Source organism: Paraphaeosphaeria sporulosa (assembly GCF_001642045.1).
Source record: "Paraphaeosphaeria sporulosa strain AP3s5-JAC2a unplaced genomic scaffold CC84scaffold_8, whole genome shotgun sequence".
NCBI lineage: Eukaryota > Fungi > Ascomycota > Dothideomycetes > Pleosporales > Didymosphaeriaceae > Paraphaeosphaeria > Paraphaeosphaeria sporulosa.
In genome coordinates, this window is record NW_017253367.1 from 524032 (window position 1) to 545122 (window position 21091).

The 21091-nt window shown below is 55.5% G+C and overlaps 10 protein-coding genes across 10 annotated transcripts; 6 read left to right on the forward strand and 4 right to left on the reverse strand.

Moving 5' to 3' along the window:
* Positions 1-79: 79 nt before the first annotated feature.
* Positions 80-911, reverse strand: CC84DRAFT_1219649 (uncharacterized protein; the record flags this gene model as incomplete). Its single annotated transcript, XM_018183094.1, has 2 exons — positions 80-603; positions 659-911. 2 exons carry the CDS (start codon positions 909-911, stop codon positions 80-82), a joined length of 777 nt encoding a protein of 258 aa, XP_018033056.1.
* A 127-nt stretch (positions 912-1038) lies between these two features.
* On the forward strand, positions 1039-2013 carry CC84DRAFT_1261403 (acyl-protein thioesterase 1). The gene is made up of 2 exons (XM_018185060.1): positions 1039-1294; positions 1346-2013. Exons 1-2 carry the CDS (start codon positions 1177-1179, stop codon positions 1966-1968), a joined length of 741 nt encoding a protein of 246 aa, XP_018033057.1. The 5' UTR covers positions 1039-1176; the 3' UTR covers positions 1969-2013.
* A 181-nt stretch (positions 2014-2194) lies between these two features.
* CC84DRAFT_909892 (seven-hairpin glycosidase) lies at positions 2195-4597 on the forward strand. Its single transcript, XM_018187867.1, has 3 exons — positions 2195-4066; positions 4188-4266; positions 4325-4597. The coding sequence occupies exons 1-3, from the start codon at positions 2426-2428 to the stop codon at positions 4375-4377; spliced, it is 1773 nt and encodes a 590-aa protein (XP_018033058.1). The 5' UTR covers positions 2195-2425; the 3' UTR covers positions 4378-4597.
* A 682-nt stretch (positions 4598-5279) lies between these two features.
* Positions 5280-7508, reverse strand: CC84DRAFT_1124555 (CRAL/TRIO domain-containing protein). Its single transcript, XM_018175696.1, has 3 exons — positions 7175-7508; positions 6988-7129; positions 5280-6919 (listed from the first exon to the last, which is right to left on the reverse strand). Exons 1-3 carry the CDS (start codon positions 7351-7353, stop codon positions 5531-5533), a joined length of 1710 nt encoding a protein of 569 aa, XP_018033059.1. The 5' UTR covers positions 7354-7508; the 3' UTR covers positions 5280-5530.
* A 581-nt stretch (positions 7509-8089) lies between these two features.
* CC84DRAFT_1166524 (DUF367-domain-containing protein) lies at positions 8090-9409 on the forward strand. Its single transcript, XM_018178981.1, has one exon. The coding sequence runs from the start codon at positions 8168-8170 to the stop codon at positions 9329-9331; it is 1164 nt and encodes a 387-aa protein (XP_018033060.1). The 5' UTR covers positions 8090-8167; the 3' UTR covers positions 9332-9409.
* Positions 9410-9499: 90 nt separating this feature from the next.
* Positions 9500-11346, forward strand: CC84DRAFT_1166525 (uncharacterized protein). Its single transcript, XM_018178982.1, has one exon. The coding sequence runs from the start codon at positions 9784-9786 to the stop codon at positions 11233-11235; it is 1452 nt and encodes a 483-aa protein (XP_018033061.1). The 5' UTR covers positions 9500-9783; the 3' UTR covers positions 11236-11346.
* Positions 11347-12475: 1129 nt separating this feature from the next.
* On the forward strand, positions 12476-12773 carry CC84DRAFT_1166526 (uncharacterized protein). The gene has a single exon (XM_018178983.1). It carries the CDS (start codon positions 12508-12510, stop codon positions 12688-12690), a length of 183 nt encoding a protein of 60 aa, XP_018033062.1. The 5' UTR covers positions 12476-12507; the 3' UTR covers positions 12691-12773.
* Positions 12774-15348: 2575 nt separating this feature from the next.
* Positions 15349-16292, reverse strand: CC84DRAFT_1219656 (uncharacterized protein; the record flags this gene model as incomplete). The annotated part of the gene is made up of 3 exons (XM_018183095.1): positions 15349-15363; positions 15418-15881; positions 15932-16292. The coding sequence occupies 3 exons, from the start codon at positions 16290-16292 to the stop codon at positions 15349-15351; spliced, it is 840 nt and encodes a 279-aa protein (XP_018033063.1).
* A 179-nt stretch (positions 16293-16471) lies between these two features.
* Positions 16472-17177, reverse strand: CC84DRAFT_910054 (uncharacterized protein). The gene has a single exon (XM_018187868.1). The coding sequence runs from the start codon at positions 16976-16978 to the stop codon at positions 16625-16627; it is 354 nt and encodes a 117-aa protein (XP_018033064.1). The 5' UTR covers positions 16979-17177; the 3' UTR covers positions 16472-16624.
* A 2679-nt stretch (positions 17178-19856) lies between these two features.
* CC84DRAFT_1096976 (uncharacterized protein) lies at positions 19857-20918 on the forward strand (the record flags this gene model as incomplete). Its single annotated transcript, XM_018174693.1, has 1 exon — positions 19857-20918. One exon carries the CDS (start codon positions 19857-19859, stop codon positions 20916-20918), a length of 1062 nt encoding a protein of 353 aa, XP_018033065.1.
* Positions 20919-21091: the final 173 nt, after the last annotated feature.

Consider the following 21091-nt stretch of genomic DNA (forward strand, 5'->3'; position numbering starts at 1 on the left):
CTGGTCTTGACCTCTTCGTATGAGTGTTGTAAGTCCAAAAGGATCATGACTCAATCTCCTGATCTTGGCCTCGTTTCTCTCACGCCCACTTCAGACAGCGGGTCGCTTCGTGGGCATCTTTACACTCCATACCACACACTCTTGCGCCACACTTCAAGCACTTGATCTTGCCCCAATACCCGCAGTTATCGCAGAAGTGCCGCTGTGGCGGCCCACCCACTGGCGGAGGAGCAACATGCGAAGCAGCGTACGAGAGCGGGGGGGCAGCGAGCAGAGCGTCGAGGTCGGCTTGACTAACGGGCGGTGGCAGAGAGTCGTCGATGGCAAGGAGCGGGTCGTCGTCGAGGTCCATCCGCGAAGACCTTGGCTTTGTCGGAGTAGGCGCAGGCGGCGCGGGCGTTGTCTCAGAGGGCGTGGGTGGCACCGAGGCCATGGTACTCGAGCGTCGCAGCGGTTGAGCTGCGAGGCGGGAGGCTGCTGTCGCGGACCGCGGGAGCGGTGCTTGTTGCGCCAGCGCGAGCTGCGCTTCCTCGTCGTCGAGCCAGTGCTTGATCTGCCGCTGGTACTGTATGATTCTTCGGGCATTCTGCGTCTTGGGGATAGCTAGAGCTCTAGTCAGCACTGCTTACTCGCGAACGCGCACAGCGTGGATGCGTACAGGCTTTCCCGGGTATCGGGATGCTCTGTTTCGGGTCGTTGTCCCGGTTCAGCTCTGCTATGCGCCGCGCGATGGCCGTTTGCTGTCGCGAGCTGAGCTCATTCTCGCTGCGCTGGTTGGGGTTGGCGGCGGCGCGCTTTTTGTTCTTGGGGTTGATGGCGATCTTCGAGGGGTCGTAGCCCGTGTCAACTACGTAGGTCCATCCTGGTGCGATGGCAGCAGCCGAGTTGGGGAGCACTTCGACGTGCGGCATGGTTGGGGTGGCTACGAGCAAAGCATTGTCGAAGCTCTGGAAAGTGGAAGTCGGGGGTGCTCACATGATCACGCGATGGACGACGCGCGTGGCGTGGAGCCGGTACGAACAGATGCGGGGTACATCAATTGGTTTGTATTTTCAGTGCACATATTCCTCTTCGTCAATCACTACGAGCTATATTTTGAGATGTTCTTTCGTCAGTCTCTTCACTAGTCGTTTCCGGCATCGAAATCGTGCACATCGAGGCTCACATTGTCCAAAAATGCCGGAACGAACACCCCCGATCGTGCTCGCTCCCTCCGCGTCACCACAAGATCCTGCCAAATCCGCTGCTTTCATATTCGTTCACGGCCTTGGAGACGATGCCGAAGGTGTTGAATGTCGGTATTCAATCCTCACGTTAAGATCATGACTGAAGGATAATAATGTAGCTATTGCGCGTCAATTCCAGACTGCTGGAAAGCTACCGTACATGTCATGGGTCCTTCCTAACGCCCTCCACAATCACGACGTCATGTCTACAGGTTGGTATGCGCCTACAGGACTCTCACCCTTTCCACCGTCAAGACCAGAGCTGGAAGACGAGGAAGACGAAGAGGGCATCACATCCAGCGCGCAGTATCTGGTATCATTGATCGATGACTTGGTCTCGCAAGGTGTTCCAGAGAGGCGGATTGTGCTGGGGGGATTCTCGCAAGGCCATGCGATGGCGCTGTTCACGGGCTTGACATCCAGCAAATACTCAGGCAGGCTGGGTGGACTTGTTGGCCTGTCTGGTTACCTACCGTTGATCGAAAGGATTCCGAAGCTGAGGGAGGCAGCCGGGTTACCCGAGAAAATCAACCACGACGTGCAGGTATTCATCGCCAGAGGGACGAAAGACATGCTCGTGCCCAGGCGGTACCTGACGCTGTGTTCGAATGGCTTGTTAGATTGCGGCGTCAAGCAGGAGCACTTGACGGTGAAAGAGTACGACGGCATGGGGCATATTATGGGTGGCGCAGAGCTGCGAGACCTTTGTACGTGGCTAGAGACAGTTGTGCCGCAGTTATGAATTTCTGTGATGTCGATTTGACGGACCTGCGCAGGGAGACCGAGCACTGCATTGACTCGCGGCACAGTGATTTGTGTAGAACGAGCCTTGCTCAGTTGTTTGAGGTCGGTGGAATGTGGTCCAGACAGCCGATCAACATGACGCAGCCAAGACTTGTGATTGCCTTACCAAGACCGACGCGCAATGTCTCACTTACCCTAAACATAAACAGAACAAAGGCTGTCAAGACCGGGGCTGCCGGGCGATGAGCAGCTTGCTATTTCTATGCGGGTGCACTGTCCGCACAGGGGCTTCAATGGCTTCCATTCCCGGCTTGGCAGGGACTATGCATGCAAGAGGTAGCTGCGGACGTCAGCCTCAAAGGTTTGGTTCTCCGAACGACACTCATCGCCCGCCATCGCCAGTCGCTTTTATTCTTCTTCTGTTCATGTCGTTTATACCTTGATACACACTCGTAATGGCTCTACTTCGACGCTACGGCACCTACCTGGTGCTCTCCGCGGCCTTCGTGTTCTTCCTCTACCAGCTAAGCTTCCCCTATGAGCCTGGACAGGGCCCGCCCAGCGAGGGTGCCGTGAAGCCTGAGTACAAGGACCACAAGTCCTACGAATGGGCCAAGATTCCTATGCACCATCCCATCAGGGACATGCTGCCGCTGCCCAACGCTGCCCCAAAGGCACTGCCGCGCGTACAGCACGACTTCCAAGGCGAGCCGGCCACCACCAAGCAGATCCGCGAATCGAGACAAGCAGAGGTCAAGAAGCAGTTCATGAAATGCTGGAATAACTACCGCGGCAAGGCCTGGATGCACGACGAAATGACCCCAATCGCTGGCGGGTACACCGACGACTTCGGAGGATGGGCTGCTACACTCGTTGACAGCTTGGACACACTGTGGATCATGGGCGAGCGAGAGCAATTCATCTCTGCAATCAAAGATGTCGAGGCCATCGACTTTGGCTACACCAACATGGAGAAGGTCAACATGTTCGAGACCAACATCCGGCACCTGGGCGGGTTGCTTTCAGCCTGGGAACTCAGCCGTGAAGACCGCATTCTTAACAAGGCGAAGGAGCTCGGCGAGATGCTATATCATGCATTCGATACACGCAACAACATGCCTCTCACGCGTTGGGACTTCCACAAAGCAGGCCAGGGCGAGGAACAGGACGCCGAGGAAAACGTGCTCATTGCTGAGTTGGGCTCATTCACAATGGAATTTGTTCGCCTCTCCCAGGCAACAGGCGACCCGAAGTGGTTCGACGCTGCGACGCGCGTCGTCAAGGTTCTCGAGAAGGACCAGATGAAGACGAGGCTCCCTGGCATGTGGCCCATTGTCGTAAACCCAAGGAGGACCGATCTCACTCAAGATACCGGCTTTTCGCTTGGTTCCATGGCAGATTCGGCTTACGAATACCTGCTGAAAACTTATGCTCTGCTTGGCGGCGTTGACGACACATACAAGAGCATGTATGAGAAAGCGATGGACGCTGCCGTCAAATACACTCTCTACCGGCCCATGGTGCCTGGCGACCCCGACATGCTCGGTACCGGCTTTGTCCGCTCCGAAGAAGGCAAAGCATATCTGAACCCCGAGTTCCAGCACCTGTCTTGCTACGCAGGCGGCATGTTTGCTTTGGGAGGAAAGTTTCTCGAAAAGAGCGATCACATTTCGATTGGCCGCAAGCTCACAGATACGTGTGTATGGGCCTACAAGTCCTCTCCCGCTGGTATCATGCCTGAGACGTCGCATCTCTACAAGTGTGAGAATATGACCGACTGCAAGTGGGATGAACAGAAGTGGAAAGACGATGTAGCCTCCCGCGCAAATCTAAACACCGAGAAAGACACGACACAGAACATCGCCGGTCTTCGCTTGCCAATGGGATTTACCGCGATTGGTGACAGGCGTTATGTGCTACGCCCCGAAGCAATCGAGAGTGTGTTCGTCATGTACCGCCTTACCGGCGAGCAAAGCTGGCAAGCTGCAGGATGGGACATGTGGACTGCGATTATGAAGGCCACGGACACCGATATTGGCAATTCAGCGCTTCAGGATGTGTCGGCTGAATCACCGCCTAGGGCGGACTCTATGGAGGTAAGTCAAATCTGAGCAGCTCATACCGCACCGTCATGAAAGCTTGGAAACTGGCTTCTCTACGTACTAAAGCTTTGACACGGCGCTGCTTTTATCGTGCGCAATCCACTAATCCATGTAGTCTTTCTGGATGGCCGAAACGCTCAAGTACTTTTACCTTCTCTTTTCTGATCCTGACACTATTTCTCTGGATGACTACGGTAAGTCTAATTCTACGGTAATTTGAAAAAAAAAAAACGAATACTAAATTGACTTCAGTCTTCAACACCGAAGCACATCCATTCCGGATTCCCAAACCAGAGGGCCAGTAGAACTTCGCCGCTTCTGGTGGTACACTGGCTGCTCGCAAGCTGGACGATGAAGACGATAAGAGCACAGAAGGGAGGAGGAAGCCAGAAGACATTGCCTACTGGAATCGTGTACTGCTAGTAGTGGTGGGCGGATCTGTGGCCTTGGCGATTGTCTGTGGCCTCGTCATGCATGGACTTATGTATGAAGGTGACCGCGAGATGTTCGGACCCATGTGGCGAATCCTTCTACACTGGATGCGGCGTGGGGGGTTGGAATTGCGCGCATGGTGCATGAACATTGGCCGGGGTGCGATGAGGCTCTTCGGAAGAAGGAACACGCCTTCCCACGGTCAAGGAGGAGCGCCAGCGGGCGGGAAACAAGCTGTCCGACATAGCGCATAGTGGCGGGATGTCCTTCCGCGCGTAAAGACCGTGTTTAGGACAAATAACCTGCATTCGCATGGCCAAGCAGCGGCAGCGGGCGTTACACCGACTAAACCTCAGCCCTCGGGCAACCTTCTACCTGGTTCAGCTGGTGGGTACCAGCATTTCGATCCGCCCTTCGCCTCCGATCACCTTGTCTCAGTTGGGGGCTATCAAACGCAAAGCAGGAATCAAACGGCCGCTGGTCAAGGCACACATACAGATGAGCACGAATTGCAGGGCTTGGATTCGAACGGGACACAGCGGGTGGATACACAGAATCTACCTCCCCCTGCTTATATGCATTGACAGGCGGCGTTGGCTCAAATGTCAAACGAGGAGGGGAGTATATTTGGGCATCGGGTTAATTTGGGGCATTGAGGCAGTTTAGTGCTTGTGGAGTATGGTAATGAAGGAATTGATTCACAGTTGCTGACAATAAAACTGGAGTTTGGTAGCTGTGAGATCTTAGGATACACTATCCAAGAACAGTTTTACAACGGCGACATATTGCGATTTCTACGAGATAACGTATAAGGGTGCCCTTGAAGTCCAGACTTTGTGCCAGCTACTGCGGTTCGTGCTGGTGAAGCGTGCGGCTAGACGAGGCAAGATGAAGTCAAGTGAATCTATGACCCAAACGAGACTGGTGCAGATGAATGCAGCAGATGCTGTTCGCTCAATGCTTGAAAACCGAAACAGACTACACCTGGTGATCAAAAATCACTACGAGTCATACGTTCTTGCTCGCTCACTGCTTTCCAGTCGCAGTCCTTTCCCTTAGAAAACCCTCCACGTCCGCCGTCCCCCTCCCATCGATCGCTCGATCCATAGCCTCTTCCTCCTCACTCTTCTGCGGCTTCGTATCCTCATCTTTCTCCTCGACCTGGCCCGCACCCCCGCCCACAAGCCCCGTCACCGCGCCTGCCGCCGACCCGGCCGCCGCGGTCACGGTTGCAGTGGCGCTCGCAGCAAGGCTCTTCGCCTGGTCGAGATACCCCGGCGCAGCGGGCTCCTCGGTTGCCGGCGCAATCGACACGTCCTTGGGCGCCTGGCCCACGGTGCCGGGCTCCATCGTCACCGTCTTGTCGCCGTACCCGTGGTCGTTGACGGCCGCGTGCGGCGTGCCTTCTGCGAGCTGGCCCGCGGCGTGCGTGTGCGTCTGCTGCTCGAAGCGCGTTTCCGAGGTGCCACCTCGGATTGGGAGGTCGGTTTGATCTGGCTTTGGGGTGGAGGACGGGGTCGTGCTGTCGGAGGCGGAGGGCGGGCTGAGGGTGTCTGGGTTGGGGACTTCGGAGTCGGCGGGCTGCGTGTACGTGCCTGCTGTGGTGAGGGCAAGTTCTTGCTCTGCGATGGGAGTGTTGACGATGGGCTTGGAGCTCGAGGCCGCGTTGACGGGGTGCGGGATCGTGAAGACGGTTGTGTGGCGCCTTTTCCCGTTTTCGTGGCCTACGGCGACAGCTTTGAGCGAGCCATCTGCGCCCTTCTCCCATGCGATCGGTCCAATGGGGAGCGTGTTTTTGCCATTCTGTACGTTGGGGTTCTCCCACTTGAACGCGGCGTCGATCTCAGGCTCGAGATTCGGCATCTGGCCCCATTCGAAGTCGAGGTTGCCACCGTACTGCTTCGGGATGTTGTCGATGTCGATGTACTGGGTCAGGGTGGGCAGTACGTTTGCGGGCGAGAGGATGAAGATCTTGGACACGGTGATGGGGTCAAACCAACGCTTGATCCAGCCCCAGACCGTGGGGAAGAAGGCGGGTGCGCCAATGATGAATATTCGGTCCAGCGTCTCGGGATAGTGTGCCGTAGCCAGCGTAGACGCATCCTGCATGTGGTTCTTGAGATTCCAGAACTGCTTCAAACCCACCCCACTAATGTCCACGATGTTGTTACTCTGCGAGATGGGCGTCTCAGGGTGATTCCGCTCGACATTTGAGCAGAGCGGGAGGACGAAGCGCGTCAGCGACTCGTACAGCGCGAAAAGGCGGAGGTTCTTGGTTGCGACCTTGGGGGACGTGGTTTTGGCGTTCTTGAGCTCCTTCTCGTAGGAAGCGATGTTCTTGGAATTAAGCGGCGCAACTTCGAAGAGGTAGACGGGAATGCCGCGCTTGTCGCGTCGGCCTAGCCATTGCGGATACTGTGAGGGGTTGTCGGTCAGCAATGACTATGGCCTTGCGCAACGAGCCCCGTGCCGGCATAGCATACCAATTTCCGCGTCGCTTCGAACTCGTCCACCTCGATGTCGAGGAAGAGGTCGTTGATGCCGTGTTCCCTGCGCCAGTCCTCGGTGTCCTTGAACTGCTTGAAGGCCTCGGAGGGGACGAAGCGACGCGCGCGGAGGAAGCGCCTAACTACGTCAGTACGCCGCCCGACTACAACCTGCGATACTCACAGCAGCGTCTCGTCATCGTCGCTTGCCTGCGTCGCGCCGTCTGCGCTAGCAGGCGTGTAGTATCCTTGTTCCTGGCATATGCGCTTGAACTCGTCGAGCTGTGCCTGCTGGTTGTCTGAAAGATGCGCGAAATGCCCCGACGGGTACTGGAAGGACTCGACGCGGGTGAGGTCTGCCATGGCGGCCTGGTTGAGATTTGAGAATGGGAATTCAGTGGGTATTTAGTGAATGCGACAGTGATGGCCAAACTTTCAAAAAAACATAGGGTCGTTTAGGGCGTCATGTTGACCAAAAATGTGGAATAATTAGTTAACACCCTGCGGCGGATAGCGGCAGCCTCAGTGATGCAATGAGTTTAGTTCTAGCGCCGCATCGGCTTTTTGCTTACGCCGGACGATCTCTGGGGAGGAAGCAGTCGGCGACCGGAAGCCCCGCAAACCGTACGTCCGTGTTCACGGTGTGCACTCGTATAACCGCCGGTATACGGCGTTTAGCAGCTAGCGCCAATGTATGGACATCGAAGCTGTCAAGATGTAACGAGGCTACAGTCGCCAAGGCTGCTATCTGTAAAGCACCCACAGTTTGCATGGTGTGTCTTGACGTCTCGAGACGGCTGTAGAAAATCCTCTTTGCTTCAATGTACTGATCACGAAACCACGCGAGAAGTTGAATTTCACGGGTGGAGCTCTCGTTGAGATCTGAGGAGATGAAACCCTACACAAAACGTAGTCCTGTCAACACCTGTTCACAAGCTACGCTGATGGCATAGGCATTGTCCAAGACAGTCAGAGAAGCGAGGGTCGTATGTCTACTCAGCTAGCAAGTAGGTGAATGTTTCAGCACGTGCACACCCACCCCATCCTTATCGATAAACATTTCCTCGTCCCCTCTCGTTCACGAACATTACTCGCCCCTCACCCGCCACCCCTCAGTGCTTTCTGCCAGACACTTTTTCCACAATCACCAGCGCCCGATCAACCTTCGTTTCCCACCATGGTACGCCACAAGAAAGACTTCAAGAAACCCCGCAACCGCGCACCGCCGCCCCGCCGCACCTCCGGCTCTGACAACGAGAACGAAGATGGTGACACGTCTGCTCCGCGCCCCTCGCGCGCCCCTAAACCCGCCTGCTGGGATCTCGGCCACTGCGACGCAAAGCGCTGCTCGGGGAAGCGCCTCATGCGCCTGGGCCTCCTCCGTGAGCTCCATGTGGGTCAGAAGTTCGCGGGCGTCGTGATTTCACCAAAAGCGAAGAAGATCGTGTCGCGGGAGGATGCGCCGCTGCTCGAGCAGTACGGCGCGGCCGTCGTTGAAGCCTCTTGGAACCGCATCGAGGAAGTTCCCTTCTCACGCATTGGAGGGCCCTGCTCTCGCCTCCTGCCCTACCTCGTCGCCGCGAACCAGACAAACTATGGCAAGCCGTGGCGGCTGAACTGCGTCGAGGCGATCGCGGCATGCTACTACATTTGTGGCCATGCGGACTGGGCTGAGGACATACTGTCTAGTTTTTCGTACGGGGAGGCGTTTCTCGATATTAATGCGGCGCTGTTGAAGCGGTATGCGGCGTGTGCCAATGAGGACGAGATCAAGGCGGCCGAAGAGAAGTGGCTAGCGAAGCTGGAGAAGGAGTATAACGACGACCGGAAGGAGAAAGAGGACGGCGAGGCGGACGACATCTGGGCAGGTGGGAATGTGAACAGGCGGCAGATTGACTTCTCTGACGATGAAGATGAAGATGAGGAGGATGAGGACGCCGAAGACAGACAGGTAACAGCGGCGCAGAATCCGTATAACCTTCCCGAGTCGGATGATGATGAGGAGGAAATGGCCGAGCTACGGCGGCGTGTGCTGGCGTCTAAGCCGTTCGCAAATCCCTCGTCGAAAGACGACGTAGAAGACGAGAAGAAGCAGCCTGAGCGCATAGCGAGGACGGAGCCGGGGCCTGATTCAGCCTCGAAAGAAGCGGACGACGACGACGACAGCGGGTCTGCGCCCGAGGCTGGCGATGACGACGATGACTTCGACAGTTTCATGGCAGCACAACCGACAACGGACCGGACAGGTATTGCTGGGAAGCAGAGACAGAAGGCTCTGGACAAGGTGACCGCAACATTTACGAGTGCGAATCTGAATGCGCCTAATAGACGGAGGGGTTGAGGTCTATGGATGTAGTTGTACACGGCACAATGGCTTCTGTGCAATGAAAATCGCTGCCATTGTAGCCAACACGCCACGAGTATCGTCATTCCCTCATCATGGACTTGTGCTTCACCATGAAACCCCAATATCTGGATGAAAGTGTAATACAAGCACTAAACTGCCCCAATAGCCCATTATATTAACGCTACTAACGTGCGCAAGGGTTGACTGTGTCAACTTAGGGTTAGGCAACCCGCCCAGGTGGGCTCGGTTTCTAGGTCTCCTTGACTTCTTCATACTATGCCTTCGTTGTCAGCAAGTACCACGATAACACCTGTTCCTGAGATCTCTCAAGGCAAGCTTATACCGCCTGCCACATTTTGACATCCGCGGCACGTTCGGCACGATCCTGAGATCCACTTCGGCCAATCCATAAATCCCTGCCACTCCCTCACAAGCCCCGGGAACCGATGCATCGAGCGCTACTCTGCCGAGACATCGTGGCTGAAATCGTCAGGAATCTCTATACCCATTGGAAAGAGGATGAATACGTATTCCTGGATCTCTACAACTGCGCACAAGTCAATAAATTATTCTTCAGCGAGACGATTTGCGTGCTTTGGCAAGGTTGCGGAAATCATACGCCTGGTGTCCGGCACCTTGCCCAAATAGCCCGACAAGATCTAGCAAGCGCGCAAATCTACGCAAATCAACTCACGTACCTCCATTTCGGATTCTTTGAAGATGGAGGCAAAGAAGGGAACTACGGCCCGATCACATTCGACACAGCGTACTTGGATGTGCTCTCATCATTAAAATATCCGCACCTAGAATCAATCACGATATATGGAACCGGCGAGGACATCGAAGATCGCCAGCTAGAATGCTATCTCCAGTCCAGATTGGAGAGCTTCACGCTCGAGGGAGAATTTGCTGGTCATCTCAAAACCTTGCTCGAAACAGTGACGCAGCGGTGTCCTGATATCAAGAACGTCAACATTGAATGCAAGGGCTCACTCACTGTGCATGTGGGCAACTTCCTGGAAATACATCCGCAGCTCAATGGCTTTTCACTTCCACCTGCGCAGTTAGTGTGGTCTCAGGAAGATTTCGAACCGATCTGCCAGATGACAGCTCTAAGACAATTGTGCATTCCCTGCATCGAGGCATCCTGGTTGGACGGGACTGGCGCTGGATGGTCGGAGCTGGACCAGCTTCGGACTACATTGTCTAGTGAAGCACTTGGGCGGCTGACGGAGCTGGCGCCTGGACTGGGCATAGTGGAGCTAAAGCTGGAAATGAGAGGCAGTCCGTCTCCTTCAGATGCTTTCATAAACCTATCTCAGCTTACTGAGCTGAGGTCGCTGGAAGTGCATTTGATGCGCACCGATGCATCAAGGGGTCCCTGCATAATCGCTCAGGACCTTGTCAACCTGGCGCGCAATTGTCCCGCACTGTTCAAGTTCCATATATCAAGCGAGAGAGGCCATCCAGCTGTACACGGCCTGAATGATTCACTGTTCGGCGATTTGACGAGTACTTTACCTGAAGTCTCGGATTTCTGCTTGGACATTGACGACGCGTCGGCGCTTACATTCAAAGCAGTAGTCTCTCTTGGACAGCATTGCCAAAAGCTTTGGCAAGCGAAGCTATCATGCAACGTCGATTGGATGTATGATCTGGAAGCAGAACTTTCCAGTGGCGTTCAATTCACGTTTTCAGAGCTGAATCTGGTTATGTGTGGTGAGCGCTTTCCGCTGGAGCGTTGGACTGATGCGAATCGCGAAAGATTGTCTCGGTTCGCGGAGAAATTTGCTAGTTTGGCTCCAGAGTGTTCTTCGATTGAAATTCTGGGCGGGAACGATGCGGATGATTATGTGAAGAATGTTTTAGATGAGTGCATTGATAAGAGGGAAGCATAAGTGTTTCCATGATCTGTTGAGTAACAGAATGGGGATCAGTGTTCCTTAGAACATGATTGATTGCCGTCGATACTGTCATTTTCTTACAAGTTGAAATTAAAGCCTTTGACTCAAAGATTTCCAGAGTGTACACGACATGATTGGAGCTTACAGCAGCGTTGAGCCCTTGCTGGCATTACCTTACAACCATTTACAGGAGAGATCGCACAACTTATAAGCAAGACTAGCACGGAAATTGCCTCCATTTAGCCAGATTCGTAAGTATATAATCCTTCTACATGTCACTCATGAGACTCAATCAATCGTCTGGGGATCGTTTTCGAACCGTTGGACAGGACACGTTCAACCTCGATTATCGAATGGGCGCGGCCGATTTGTGACACTCACAGAGGCAGGTTGCTTCACCTGAGTGTTCCATATGTAGTATTGGGTTCGAGCTCGTGTATAGTAGCAGGGAATCGTCCGATCACAGTCTATTATCCCAATAAAGGCGCTACCCAGATCAACGTTACACTATGACCCTGCACCGTTAGTTACATCCTCCAAAACGAATTGGACAAGACCTCTGCGCTCTTGGCGCATACCCTTCACCTCAGAATCTTTCCATCAATAAACAAGATAAGAGCAAGCCACAATGTCACTGCGCCCGTGAGTAAGAGTCCCGCTTTCCTGACTGACACGTGCCTCTCACTTCGCTGCCCATGCCCTGGTACGGCATGAACCCATACTATATATAGTGGCTGCCACCTACTGCACCTCGTAGTCACCTCACCGATTTCTGGTTAGCCCTTCTTCTATCCTGTTAATATCGAAGACGTATATGTGCCCTTGCCCAACGCACTGGGAGGATCACCGAATTGGAGCTTCAACAACTCTCTACCACAAATCCCCACTTCAGCTTCAATGAAGCCCACGATGCCGTGAGGAAAGAAATTAAGTCTTTCGTTCCGCACAAGTCTAGTTCACTTTCGCTGGCTTTCAACCAGGTAGCTCGGCGGCAAGGTGCTGACCATCGTGGTCGGGGACGGGGACGGGGACGGCAAGCGTGAGTTCGTCGTTCATGAAGAGCTGCTCTACAATTCCTCGGAATTAGTCCGCGGCGCAATGTCTTTTGATTGAAAGGAAGCCGGGAACCGCGTGATGAACATGCCTGAAGAAGATTCTGATGTTTTTGCGCCCTATCTTCAGGCTATCTACGTACGTATCCACCCCATATCTCTTCCCTTTGAGGCTAACGTTCGTGCATTTACTGACTAACTTCAGGCCGAGCGCATGGCCCAAACCGCAGGCGCCGCTGATTTCCAGGTCGCAGACGAATACACTTCTCCCAAGACGATCGAGCGCTGGACGTATATCTTTGGCCACTCACGCATGGACACCGTCAAGCTGATCACAGCACAGCGCGAATATGGGCTGAGCCAACTTTCCACTGAATGCAACTCAAGTTCTCTCTGACAATCTACTAGTAACCCGCTCCCGCATCAGCGACGCGCACTGTGTCCTTATCAAAGACGCCGAAGAAACAGCCAGCTGCGACCGCGAAGCCTACGAACACCGCCAGCAGCTACCCGAGCTCTTCAAGAGCAACGGTACTACGACTCCGGTGCAGTGAGAGGAGGGGGAACTGATGTTTGGATTCCGGATGGGCAGGCTGCGGAAGAGTGCGAAGAAGGTGAAGGAAGGAGGTTGGTGGGATGAAGGAGCTGCCGAAGGTGGAGGATGGGTGGAACGAGATGGGACCTATCAAGCTTTGCCTGGTGAATGTGAAGACGAAGGCGAAGTTGGAAGAGTGGTTGGCACAGCAAGTGGCCTTGAAGCAATGACTGGCTGTGCAGCGCTGCGAGTTTTGTCACGCTGCAGCATGTGCGTACCACGGAATCAAAAATCATTCCATACTCCGGGCCTCGTTTTTCGTAGTCTCGCTCTTCGCGTGGTTTAGAACTATCTGCCGCTCCTCGTTCAAGCCCAGGCAGGCAGGATTCAATATCGAACAAATATCCATATAATCAACAGAAGCTAGCAGACCCTACCATGCATCTGAGAAGAGCCAGTCCACTTATTACTGCACACAGACATCATCACGTACTTTGAAATCGGATAGCTTTCTGGCCTACTCGTCTGCGCTAAGCATTGGAGTGCCCCAGGGCTGCGCAAAAGCGCGTGACTTCACCTTCCCTGCACCCACTATATCGACCAATATTCAACACCGCTCTCACAGGCAACACCTCCGAACTCCTCTCTCTTCTTGCAAGGTGCGCGCGAGCACTATGGCATCACGCCCAGCACTTGCCCTGAACATCATTTCCCCACCTTCCCCTCGCAAAACCGCCGTCCCCCGATCTCCAGTCTCACATCCAGATCGCATCTAATCCCGTCGTTCATGCTTCAAATTACAGTTGGGAACACATTTCACGCGCGAGTCTGGGGAACAGAGTGCGTGATGCACATTCGTTGACTCGAGCCTACAATAACGGCTTGACAATATGAGGGGTAGGCATGTGGTTGGCGAAGTCGTGAAGATCACCGAGGCAGGTGGACCCCGAGAGATGAAGATGTGCAGATTCGACACACGCGAGTGTCCTCACGCGCCCAAATCCACACGACGGTAAATCCCAGTCATGCAAAGCGAGCGCTTCCAACTTTGCTCTGCCATGCCTTGCACAATGAAGCATATCGCGGAAAGAACAACGCAGAGGGCTAAGTATAGACGTATAGACAGTTCCAGTTTTGCCGCGTGCATCCTGCCCTCCTCTGCCCCAAAGCAGCCACACGCCTCTCCCCGAATGCCGAAAAGAGTCGTGTCAGCCCCGTGCGCCGCCCAAACGAGGAGCGCCTGCACTGCAAGTCCGGCACGGCGCCTGTGCAGTTGGAAAAGACCCGGACGCCATCGCGCGTGCGTGGGAGCAGATATCCGCGCTGCACCTGCTTGCAGCGCGCTCTAGCGTTGCGTTGCGAGCTTCCACCTCGCTAGTCGCGACCATTCACGATATGATTATGCACCAGTCAATTGCCCTCGCGCAATCCGGCACACCTTCATACCCGCTCAGCTTTACAACAACCTAGCCCACCCCCGCCGAACTTAAGCGCATGAAACACCACCCAAGCACCATGCGCGTTTGATACCCGCTGCCCACGCACGCTGATTGGCTCCCCCGCGCACCGCATCAAACATGACGGGGTCGGAGGTTTGCGTCAGAATCCTGGGTAGGGCTGAGAACTACCCCGGGGCGTGAAACGTGATTATGCGGTGCGAGGCTGTTTGGGCATGTTCGGTAGTCTGATGCGGGGTGGGAAGATGATGTGGGCTAAGTTTGGAAGGAGGCGGTGCATCGTAGTAAATGGGATTGGTGTGATGGAGTGCCCATGTTCATTGTATCGCTACAGTTGTAGAAGATTTGATTGTGATGTCAAGATAACTGTTTTGTGACACTCGCAGGCAGACCAATGGCAGAAACAACCAATTCGCTTTTACGACACACAGCCGCCTCGCTCAAGACCGGCTGGAAGTCGGAGAATTAGGACAGGGTAGGTATAGGTATAGGTAGGTATGGTGGAGTAGTTATGTTGAGTGTTCGGGAGAGAGTAGTAGACAGACAGGCCGGGATCAAGTCACCGACATACAAGGAGTGGCGCGGGCGGACTCAACATCACTCATCCGCCCAGACAAAGAAAAAGTAGTAGTAATCAAGGAAAGTTGTGAATTCCAACACGCTTCCCCAACATTTGCGCCATGGAAGATGATCAATAGTTACCCGTTTGAATTGCCTTTGCTCAACGCCAGTACAGAGATGTATTCAGAATATATAACACAGGAGAAGGATCTGGAGACGGTGCGGGGCCCGAGTAGCTGTTCTACGCGGGTGGCTGCCCCTCCAGAGTCAACAGACGGCTTTGGTCCGCTGGTGGAAAGCGTGCTCGCAACGCCGGCTGAGTACGCGGATAGATGCAAATCTTACTCTCGTCAGGCATGTGGGTGCGCGCGGTGCGCAGGACGTAACAAGAGTGGGTGAGGATTAGGCGAGGTGGATATAGTAGGTTGGGTATCTCGTCGAAGGCCAGCGTGCGAGAGTGGCATTGGTGGTCGGTCGGTCATGGTAGCCATCGTCAGGGTGCTTATGCGTTCGTAACCTAGAGGTTGTTAGCTTGCTGGGCGTCATAGATCACTTGCGCGATCCAACCTACCTTCAATATCCGCCTCGAGTAGTCCTCATTGTCTGCAATACTGCCGTTGCTTTGCCTCCTGGCCATAAATTCTGGGTCCAGACGCGAATCCGTCATGGACGAGTTGCTCGTGTGGAGCTTGCCTCCCGACACGAATGAGTTGACGGCCGCCTGGCGACGGTACTCCTCCTCGACCGCCTGCCTCTTCTGCCGCCGTAGGTAGAAGAAGACACCACCGATGATAGCAGCGAGGACGACCACGCCAACGACGACACCAGCTGCGATGCCGGCCGTGCTGGCGCCCTTTTTCTCTGGTTCGGATGTCGCACTGCTAGCGGCGGCGGATTCGGGGGCCGAGCTGCTTGTTGGCGAAGCCGTCTTGGAAGCGCTTGGAGAGGACGAAGATTCAACGATGGGGTCCGCGTATTCGATAACGTTGCGCGTGTTTCCGGTCGTCATTACCCACAGCAATCCAGCGCCACCGCCTGTACCTCCGTTAGCGCATGCGTTGGGTGTGATTCAGGGTCCTACTCACAGACTGTGGTGTCGTCACCCGAGCACATGCTCGTGCACTTCTTGTCGTCGATCTTGGTGTCCCTGGGCGGGAACTTGTCTCCACACCAGCAGCGTTCACCATCGGAGAGACCCAGCACGTTCTTGTCGAGTTGAACACAAATCTGCTGGCACGACCCGGCAGTGACAAATTTGCCCTTGCCGTGGTCCTCGAGAGGCACGCCGGTAGCAAAGCAGCCTAGGGTCGACATGGCACTGACCGCGACCGTCGCGGTTGGTGTGGGGATGGAGACGATCTTGGACGACGAAGACGACGAGTCGTCGGCAGAGGCCATTGAGAAGAGCGCGGCCGCTGCAAGAGCGGCTAATCTGATGGAAAACATGGTGTGTGGATGTGAAGAGGGTGGTATATAGCGGTAGTGAGAAGGCGTCGAGACGGAGCGGGTACACTGTGCGAGATTAGCATGGCGGTTGGGCATTCGCTCGGGCGGGAGTTTGCACCCTGGGTCTAGACGAGGACAGGCAGACGCAGCAAATGCTCTCCGGGCAACGCTCTCTGGCGATGGTGAGCCGCAGCGGGCGAGGTGGTGCGGTGTGCAAGCGGGCGTGGGCGGGTGGGCGGCTCGGGCGAGAGTGCCGTTGTCGCGATGGGTGTGGGGGCGGCGTGTGGAGGCTCAGAGAAGAAGGTTTCTCGCGTTGTCAGAGGAAGACTCGCTCAGCGATGCCCTCGAGCTGGAGGTTGAAACGCTGCGCGTGCGGGTTTTTCCGAGCGCCCTGGAATGCCGGCTCGACCCCTTTTCTCACCGCGAGACGCAAGGATCGGGTTGCGGGTGCAGGCTGCGGGCTGAACGAGTGTCGGCGTCGGGGCTGCTGGGTGGGCAAGGAGTGTGAAGTCGTAGAGACAAGGAGCGTGGTGATGGAGATGAAGACGGCGGCGTGCGCGGGCAGTGGGTCGGTCACGGTCAGGCTGGAGGCAGTGAGGCCTCGTGGGAAATGAGGGCTGCGCACGGGCCGGGGAGACGAGCACACGGCATGGAGGCTCCCAAGAAGTCCGCGCAAGGACAGCCATCTATTCTAAATTGGCCCAGCCGCACGCCGGACTTTGGTGCGCTACTGCGGGCGGCACTCGAGGCCTCTCGCCGCTTGCGTGGGCACCAGAACTGCACTGCGAAGGCGTGCACACGCGACTGCACTCGCTGCATTGTGCGTACGTACACAAACTTGCGCTGGGCATGCAGGCGAATCAGCGGGCGGTGCCTGGCATTGGCTGGTTCGGCGCGGCAGGGGCTGACCAACGCCTAACCCAGAGCAGTGGGCGTTGCGTATCGTCGTTTCAAAGCACCTGTCCCCATCCGAGGCCTCCACGCCGCTTTCCACGTCACCACGCCGATGCCGAGCGTCTGGACACTTCTGCACTGCCGCCCAGCGAGCTGGCCATCGCATCGTCTTCGACTCGGTGCGGCCACGCCTGCACAAACTCAGGGCAGTGGTGGACGCCGGATCCCGCCAGCCAGCGGGAGCGGGTGGAGATTCCAGGGTTGCTTTGCACGCCATGCCGAGCCATGTTATCAAGTCGCAGCCGTGTGCGCCGCTCAGCGACACATACGAGGCGCCACTGTCGGACGCTTGGCCGTGCGCCGCCATCCGGTACCGAACAGATCCGTCGACGGACGCCAGAAAGGCCTTGCCGCCTGGCTCTGTCGTTGGCTCGACTCATGGGTACATCCGCAAGCGTCGCGGAGCAGTGAATGGCCCGAGGTCGATCCGACTGGGAATCCACGTGAAGTATTTTGCAGGTGCCGGTTTGTGCACGTGACACATCATCCGCCAAGGCTCATCCTTCCGAATCGAGACAGCTCGACATCGCGAAGGACGGCCGCATGAAAGCCCATCCGATGCCCACCACGCTTGATGCGACGTCCGCCCATTGCCTGCTGCCGAGCAGTGCCGCCGCCGCGTAGCACCGCCCTCGACCACGTCTGGGTCTCCGAGGACCTCCTCTCCCAGGTCATTGCGACATTTTTTCGCACCACCTGGCCGCAGCAGCGAAGACATGGCAGCCATGTCCCAGGGCCATTGGAGGCCAGGCGGCGCGCCGCGAAGAGGAGGATGACGCTGCAGTCCAACATGGATCCCGCCGCGGGCATGCCGCCGCCTCTGTTCAGCTTTGGTGCGCTGTTTGGCTCGCGCCAGCCCAAGGAGCCGAAGTGGACATATGAGCCGCCGTCGCTGAAGAGAGAGGCACCTTTGGATTTCCGTATGTGCATGCCACGAATGTGTGCTTCTCTGACTGACTGGAGTCTGTAGCGTTTGACTTTCGATCCATTCCTCCCCCGGAACCCCCTCCTGTTGCGACAGCAACCACCACTATCCCGGTAGAGACTCCATCAGCTTCGTTCTCCCCGTCACCGGAGAATACCATTGCAGGTGCGCAACGGGGTAGAATACGCGACACGACCAGCACGGACGTCACGGCAACGAAGGCAATGGGGTCTGATCCCAGTGACCCGGTCGAACCGTGTGCGAAAAGTGATGCCGGTGAACCAATTTCATCATCCGGTGACTCAAAGAAAGACAGGGTTCTCGACTTCGTCGATCAACATTTTGCCGCGACCAAGCACGGCACTATCAGCGTGAAAAAATCATATTTCAGTAAAGAGGGCTTGAATGCACCGTCCATGAGAAACACATACCTTAACGGAGAAAACTTGGATGTGCCATCCGTGGCAAATACGTTTCCCAGTCAAGAATATTTGGATGCACCAGCCGTGAAAAGCATACATTTGATCGAAGAAGACCCAATCGCACGATCCGTACAAAACCTATATAACAGTCGAGAACAGTCGGATGCCCCGGCTTTCATAAAACAGGAGCACAGCTTCAAGACGGATGACGCTCTGGAAGACTGGGCGCGGGACAGTGCAGGAGGTCATGCGAAGCTTTTTGAACTACTGTCGGCCGAAGATGCTGCCGTGGAGAGCACAGAGTCTGTTTCCTCCGATCCTGAGGCGGATTTCGACAGATTTCGGGCTATGGTTCACGGTACCACTCCTGCAATGTTTGCAGAGAGGGACAAGACGACCATTGGATCATGGGAAGTGTGGAGAGCGCTGATGGATAGCGGGGTTCCGCGACCTGGCAACTTTCTTAGCCAAGCTTACCTGACATGCTGTCCGTCAGGCGACGGCGCCTCCCGCTTTTCCTTGCTTGTGTTTCAGTATCTCTTGGAATCTCCCTGGGCCGGACCGCACACCGTGGGACTACTTGGCCAGCCTGCCGTACGCTTACCCAGCATCTACGAGCCTGATGGTCTACGCTTTCTGGAACTCATGGACAAGACGTATCTAGCCCCTTTCGGGCCACGCACTGCCGGGGTCCATCAGATCTACAAAAAACTCGCCATGTCAATCCAAAGCCAACCAGAGCCGGGTCCGTCGCTTCAACAGGCTCGCGAAAGAGTACTCATGTCTGGCTCTGCTCTTGACCGTAACGCTGCTTTGCGCCTCCTGATCCGCGGTCTTTGGGATTCTGCACACTGGAGCTTGAAGCGTGGCAGAACGTCTCCATACTGGCAAAATGTTCGTCTCAAGGTGGAAGACAATCAGGGACGACCCTCAAGCCAAAGTGCTGGGATTCTGCTACACTGGGCATCCTTCGAATTGTCCGACCAGCGGCTCGGCCAGCAATTGCGCAGGACATGGTCGTCGTTGATCTCAGACTATACGAAAGCACCACTTGAGCTTAGTCGCATAATCGGCAGCTGCGTGCAGAACGATTCGAAGACACCGTATGCTCTGGAGTACCTAGAATTGGTACCACCACCCTTGCTTCGCACTTGGATTGCTGCAATGTCAGTCACAGCAAAAGAAGTCCAGACTGTTCCGCAACTAGGCCAGAAGAGCCTGGCGTACGTCCATACATGGTTCAAGCTGCTTTACCGACTACACATGCGAAGGAATGCTAGTATACAACACCAATCGGCGCTGTATCAGTTCGCGTTTAGAACTTTCGTCTGTGCGCATTTCGAGCACCGCTACCCTCCTTCTAGTCTAATCGCCGGGCTGCTTTACGGCTTGCTTGGACACGACTCCTTTGCTGGCCACTTGTCCCTCGATCTTTTCGACTGGATCGAGTCATATGTCTTGTTCCTAGCGCAGCAGGACCAGAAGAAAGCCTCTCTCAATGGATTGCTTGCGAAGCTGATGTCCGATCTCGCGAACAAGTCGTTACCGAATCACGGTGTTCTTGAACTAATGATTCCCCACATCGACGAGTACAAGAGCTTCCACTCGGTCTCGAACCTCCTCGAAAGATTACCAAAAAGCGGGACCAAGCTCTCCAACATCAGGTTCCTCGATGGCTATGTCGACCAAGTCCTAGAAGAAGTGAGCAAGCAGCACGACTCCTCGCGTCTGGGCTACAACGCCCACGCCTTCCAAAGATTCCTCGACGCTCACCGTGCCCTTCACGCAACTACAGTCGAACCCAAGACCCGCATCGCCGAGCTCCAGTCGCGCCGCTTCTTCAACCATATCCTTGCCCGCGCCAACGACGCCCACATCGTCCCTCTCGCCTATCGCAACCTCACCCCGGACATCCCCAGAGAAGTCCAGGCCGATCTCATCCACCAATTCGCCCACCAGTACGCTCTGGACCGCACCCGCAGTTGCCAGCAGAACTGGCGCGCCATCCGTTATTTGTACCTCTATCTAAAAATCCACGAGCTGCCTATCCAGCCACTGTTCACGCGCACCGTCGTCAGCGTATGCATCACAAGACCGCTCTCTGAGAACAAGTTCGTGGCGCAGAAAAAGGCGATTTGGGTGTGTCGGCTGGTGGCGCAAGTAGAGGGCGTGGAGGCCGCGAGGCGCGTCGAGCAATACTTTTGGGCGTGGCGCGGGGACCTGATATTGCAGGCAAAACGGGACCTGATTGAGCTGGGGGAGTATGGCTGGGCGCATGTTAGCACGATGGAGAGGCTGAAGCTGCTGAGCGGAATTCGAGGATAGAGCGGGAGCAGGGAGTGTAGAATTTATCTTGATACCCGGGAATTGTAGATGTATACATATATAACACAGTACCCTTTCATCTGAATTGGGTACCTTTTTTCCAGACCCCTAACTTCGTCGGCGAGATACTCCATACATTTCTCTGCGTTCTTCTGCAATGAATTGCTAGGTAT